This window comes from Humulus lupulus, chromosome 1 (genome assembly GCF_963169125.1).
Source record: "Humulus lupulus chromosome 1, drHumLupu1.1, whole genome shotgun sequence".
Taxonomy (NCBI): Eukaryota; Viridiplantae; Streptophyta; class Magnoliopsida; order Rosales; family Cannabaceae; genus Humulus; species Humulus lupulus.
This window is the reverse complement of record NC_084793.1, coordinates 17,174,577-17,180,511: the sequence shown is the minus strand read 5'-3', so window position 1 is coordinate 17,180,511 and position 5,935 is coordinate 17,174,577. Positions and strand designations below refer to the sequence as shown.

General features: G+C 37.3%; 1 protein-coding gene across 1 annotated transcript; it reads right to left on the bottom strand.

Annotated features, from left to right (window-relative positions):
* Positions 1-511: 511 nt before the first annotated feature.
* Positions 512-5,676, bottom strand: LOC133787501 (uncharacterized). The gene is made up of 9 exons (XM_062225551.1): positions 5,140-5,676; positions 4,455-4,500; positions 4,296-4,374; positions 4,158-4,203; positions 3,927-4,025; positions 2,827-2,895; positions 2,407-2,746; positions 2,149-2,303; positions 512-1,829 (listed from the first exon to the last, which is right to left on the bottom strand). Exons 1-9 carry the CDS (start codon positions 5,614-5,616, stop codon positions 840-842), a joined length of 2,301 nt encoding a protein of 766 aa, XP_062081535.1. The 5' UTR covers positions 5,617-5,676; the 3' UTR covers positions 512-839.
* Between the last annotated feature and the right edge of the window lie 259 nt (positions 5,677-5,935).

The following is a 5,935-nucleotide window of genomic DNA, read 5'->3' as shown; positions in this document are numbered from 1 at the left end:
CCTAAGTTATTTTTTTGGCAGAGAAAGTACATTCCGTCTATATTTTGGTGCAGTTTAGTGCATCTGTTTATTTCGCCGTTAAGTCCGCCTCCATGGCGTGAAACTTATAACTTGAATACTTTCACAGCAAATATATCTTAAATTGAGTACTTTCGCCACAAATATCTTTTTAATTGGGTACTTTCTTCTCAAATATCTATTTAATTGGATATTTTCGCCTACATATCAAAATTGAACTTAACGGTGAGAGAATTGACGGTTGTATTAAACTGCCCCAAAATATGTACGGAAGATATTTTCGCAGCTAAAAAACTAACTTGAGTACTTAAGTGCTACAAACATAATAAATTATGTACTTACACTGCAAATATCAAAAAAAAAATCCATTAAAATATATTTTTGTAATTTTAAAAACTCTTTTAAGTTAAACCAAACGAACTTCTCTTCTTCTTTTAATGTCTAAAAATAGTGTATTTAGCTCCAAAGAAATGGCATAAGAAAGAAAGAAAGATTAATCAAATCTAAATTATATTTCTTTTAGAGTACACAGGATTTCTAACTTAGATAATCATCTTATCTTAGCTCATTAGTCAACAAATACAAATGAGAACTTCTTTACTTGTGGACCTAAAATTAGAATACATTAATCTGTACAAAATCAACCTAATCTTTTACAATAATGTTAGGTGTGGCCCAACTCGGCTTCTGACACGCAGACCATTTTCTATTGGCCTCAGTCACTTGGAGCAACAAATCATGAACCCACCGGTCTATGGTTAACTTAATTAACGAGAATGACAAACAAGGAAAAAGAAAAAGAAAAAAAACCTCAATTATTCTCAAAGCTGCAATGCTAAATCTGGTTGTGTTGAATCAACTCTGCTAGAACTAGGAGACCCTGGTGACTGAAATCTGACATTAAGGTCTGGTGGAACTGAATCCGACTTCTGTTGCGTCAACAACCCTGAATCAGGTCTTGGCTGAGGCGAGAAACCTTGCCAAGATGGCCTTGGATGAAACCCTGGTGTCGATGCTGTTGCTGCCTCATTCCCAGGATTTGGCAATGGATTGCTGGAACTTATTGTACTTCGATTTTCTGACAATTTATTAGTTTCTTCAGGAGTTAAACTGCTCCCAGTTGCGAGATTAAATTTATTAGTGTTTCTAGAGCTTGTATCGATCATCTGAGATGATTGGATGTTAAAACCAGCTGGTCCAGCATGTGGTCCTATTAGTTTTCCCATCTGGGCAGCCAGATTATAGCCGTTAAATCCATTCATACCAGGGTGAATCATAGGGCCTTGATGAATTGGAAATGGAGGTCTTGGCCTGATCCCACCAATACTGTTCTGCGTGTTAAACCCAGCATTGGGTTTCAATCCTTCTACAGTTTCTGCCTTAGCTGTGACAGGTTCAGGAGACCTCCCGAATATGGATGCAGAGGAGGTGGTGGCTGACACAGAGAGAGATTTGCTTGGATGGCTGTCCAACGTTGAGGTAGTAGCTGAAGGCACTTGCTTCTCTGACAAGTTATCCCCTTCGGGCTTCTGTGACAATCTATCAACCCTTGAATCAAGGGTGCAGCTTGTTGCAGCAGATGATGGATTTGACAAAACATTAAAGGGCTGCGATACCGATGGCTGTCCTGGTAAAAAGAGTGGCTTCTGTTGCACGATGTCATTCTCTACAACCCAACCAGGGCCAAACTTAGCACCAGCTGGTAAGGTCATTTCAATCTTCTTGGAAGCAATTTTCCAAGCAACAGGTCCAAGATTGGCAGCAAATCGAGCCAGACTCCTTGCATAACCATGCTCGACGAGAACCCCAACCTGATTAATACAGAAACCAAGTCAACTAACCAACAGAAGAAAACACCCAAAAAATGCAGTAGCAAATACTATGGCATTTAATATAATGCTACTACAGAAGTTAACAAAACTTCCTCTCGGGGGTTAACATATTTCCAAGTCAACCACTTGACATAATCAGAGGTGATAGTGGTCCAATCAAAATACCCTTCCATATATTGATTAGTAAAGCAATTTTAGTAAAAATAAAACTCTGGACTACAGTCCCTAACATATTCTATGAGATTCAGTTTCCTATTTAATAAACCATCTTATGTAATAATTGGCATAAAACACTTACAGGCATCAGCAGTTTTCTTTCTCCATCAAAAGTAGTCAACACGGACGGCTCACGTCCACCAGCAGATGGATGAGGTTGCATATAAGTGTTACGCCTGTTCTCATCAAGCATAAATTGTTTTTTTCCATTCTTAAAATTACCCCTCATAGCGGACCCTATAAAATTTATTATTAAATAAAAATTAGTATCCATCAGTTTTCTGAAAAATAAATGCAATAACTCTGGACAATTGAAATTGATCAAATCCATGTTTCAGACCTGTAAACTCGTCATTCCTCTCAAGTTTGTTATCAGCTAACCAGCTACTATAGACATCATTATTGCGTGAACCATGAACTCTTCCAGATAAATCTGCCAGACCAGACTTCTCTTGAAGATGAGGACCTTTTCTCATTTCATGATTTGACAAAGTGACATTCTCCCCTCCAGTAGTAGTAGCAACAGGAGCATCTGAGGAATACTCTGAACTTGGTTTTTTCAAATTTTTGGTTGGTGGTCTCCCTCTTCTTACTACTTTAGGTACTGCTGGTTCATTATCATCACTATCCTGCCTCAAATTTTCAAAATTCTTTTTTGCCAACTCGTGTATAGAACGTGCCTGCAAAAAATAATAAAAGTCAATGAACCATACGTAGTTAAGACAATGGAATCAAAATAGGAGTTAAAATTTGACTATACCTGTCGAAAATATACGGTGTCTGGGGCATTATACTGCATTGCATTAGTGCAGATTAAATATATATCTTTCTGCAAGATGATAAAATCAAGCTTCAGTCCTCGTCCACCCAAAGGTAACAGAAAATCTTGTTTAAAAAAAATACAAAAATCAATCATTAAGCCAATGGCTGATGCAATCAATGCTTTAAAAATATAATAATGAGGTAGCTATGGTGTATATCACCCATCAAGACATTACACGAAGAGTGAGCCAATAAATAATATAATATCACAGAAACAAGGCCTCCAAAGCGCCCAACAAACAGAAAGAAGAAAAAAAAATGTAAACAAAGAGAAACCACCCAGGCTAGTATTTTATTCCTTAAGCCATAAATAAATATGACTGAAACATCCAATGCTGAGCATCCTCCAAATCATGTCAGCCAAATCAAGCATCGCAGTCTCGTTCTTTGCTCTTACACATAAACTAGCACAAAATTAGTTCCCTGAAAAATAAACAAGTGCTACCAAATTGAGCACTTAAATGCTCACATGTAATTTAAAACCTTTCCCATCTCACTATTTACAGTAATATATTACAAATATTGGTAGTGAATATTACTGAAAACAGAAAACAGGGAAAACCTTAAAAGTAGACAGGCTAATGCCAAAAGAAAGTGTTAGAAAACTACTAATAGCCGGTATATTCAACCAGCCATATGAAAAAGCAACTATAATATGATCATAAACGTAGTCACCCAAACAAGCCTTCTAACTGTGTCTCTAGCATACATTATACATATGGGGCAAGAATTTGAACCTTAAACTAGGCTAAGCCTGGACCACTATATGATGGTTCTTTTTGACACTAAGAAATAGAATTTCAATTAAATCTTACAAAAAAGCATACAAAGCTAATATATGCAACACAATTCTCAAAATAGTTAAGCAAATTTAACTCCAAATCACAACTCAATCTGCCCATTCAATCAGCTGGGTAGAAACACAGCAGGTTCAGATAATAAGACAACAAAAGCGATTTCGGCAAATTTTTAGCAACAAAAACAGCAAAAACAAAAGAACATTTAAGGGAGAAGGAAACCACAGAATAGTGAACCAACCTCAAACTCTTCCAGGAAGGCATAAGCACCACCAGTAAGTTTCTTCCTCACAGTCCCAAAATCCATAGGATGCTCTATTACTTCATGATAGTCTGGGAGCTGCCAATTCATCAAAACATTTTAATTTATATAGAATTAAAACAACTTTTAAGGTCTTGAAGTTAAAGCACTATCACTACAACCCCTCCCCCTCCCCCTCCAAAAACCAAAAAAAGAAAGTAAAAAACTAACCTCTTCAGGGTCCGCAGGTTCAGAGTACACACCATAGGTGTCCTTCCTGAAATTAAAATTAAAATAGTTCAGCATACTGACATGCAAAAGGTACATCAAAGAGATCAAAGCACAACCCAAGAACCCAAAAGAACGCACTTTTGGAGCCTGTCGAGGATGAACAGTAGCAGCTTTATATCGGGTAAAGGCGTTGAGGGTCCCAAATCCGCCTTTGCCCCTGCAAATACCCCATAACCATTAACTTCTAAAATCGAACATTGGTTTTAACCAGTGAAGGGTCATTCATTATAAGCAAACCTTGAAAGGTGTTTGATGGGATTGTTCCAGAAATGGACTTGATACCCTGAAAATATTGATGTAAACTCGATCATTAAAAAAATAATAACTAACAAAGCAAATAAATATGGATATTATTTATTTCCATTTTAAGGAAGAAAAAAAAACTCAACAAAGCAAAGGAGTAGCCGTGAAAAAGCAAAGTAGACAGCCATTCAAAGTTCGAAAAAGGGGAAATACAGTTCCAAACTGTGATATAATAATTGTTTAAAAAGGAAGAAAAGACAAATTTGAACTTTTTTATTATCAGATATGACAGTAAAATCATTATTAGCTCAGTAAACTAAAAAACAGATTTAATGCTAATAAATCGAAAATACTCAAAAACGAATGACAATTATAATAAAAAAAAATGGAAGAAAAAAAAGGCATCTTGCTCCCAAAAAATTCAATACTGGAGTTCCAAAAGAATGGACCAAGTCAACTGCTTTCCTCAAATTCTAAAAACCCAAGAAAAACAACAAAGTTCAAAGTGCGAAATTCTAGGAATTCTCACAATATTGTCAACGCATTGTCACCCGCAAAAGATTTAAAATTTTAAAATAAAAAGCGATAGGCGCTTTCAACCCGCGTTATTCAGAAGCCATAACCGTTTAATGTTCAATAACCCCATTCTTTCCCCAATAAAGACCTAAATTTTCAGTACCTTCTTTGTGTCAGAGAGCCCAGATCCATCTCCGATCGCATTGATTTTACGCTTCTTGTTACCAATAGAGGCGGCGTTATCTTCTTCGGCATTCGAATCGGAAGCATACGAATTGTGGGAAGCGGAATTGAGAGAGGATTTTTGGTTTGGGGGCAACTTAAGGACAAGTTTGAGCTTCTTCTCGCGTCGTTTTCCTGCCAATTCCTCTTCTTCGTCCTCGTCGTCATCCTCCTCCTCAGCGTTGGGACTTTCCGGGTCGGGATTAGGGTTCCGGCGAGTAGATCGACGAACCGAATTAGGGGTAGACGAAGCAGGGGCAGTCTTGTAATTATCTTGAGAATGAGGGACCGAATTGCTAATTCGCTTAGGGTGGTGTTGATTCTGGTGCTGTTGTTGCTCTCTCAGGTTCCGTTTTTGGAGATCTAAAAGAGAGGGTCGCCCTTTCTTCTTCTTCTTCCTCTCCACTATCTTACCCATTTTGGTACCCTCTCTCTCTCTATTCCTCTCCCTGACCCTCTTTCTCTCTCTCTCTAGAACGAGACAGACAAACAGGGTGTTATTTTTCAAAAATTTAAAAATTAGAAACTAAAAAACTAAAAACTATAAAAAATGTTTTTATGACTTTGAGGGAGGAAAGGACGAGCATGCGAAGCACGTGATTTTTCACACGAGTTTCGCGTCTGAATTTGACACGTGTTGGTTTAGTTGGTGGGTTTTGCAGAAGAACTGGACAGAGTTTTTTGTTGTTTTTTTTTCAAGTGTTAAGGTTTACGTGGCAAATTGCTTCTGAATTTAA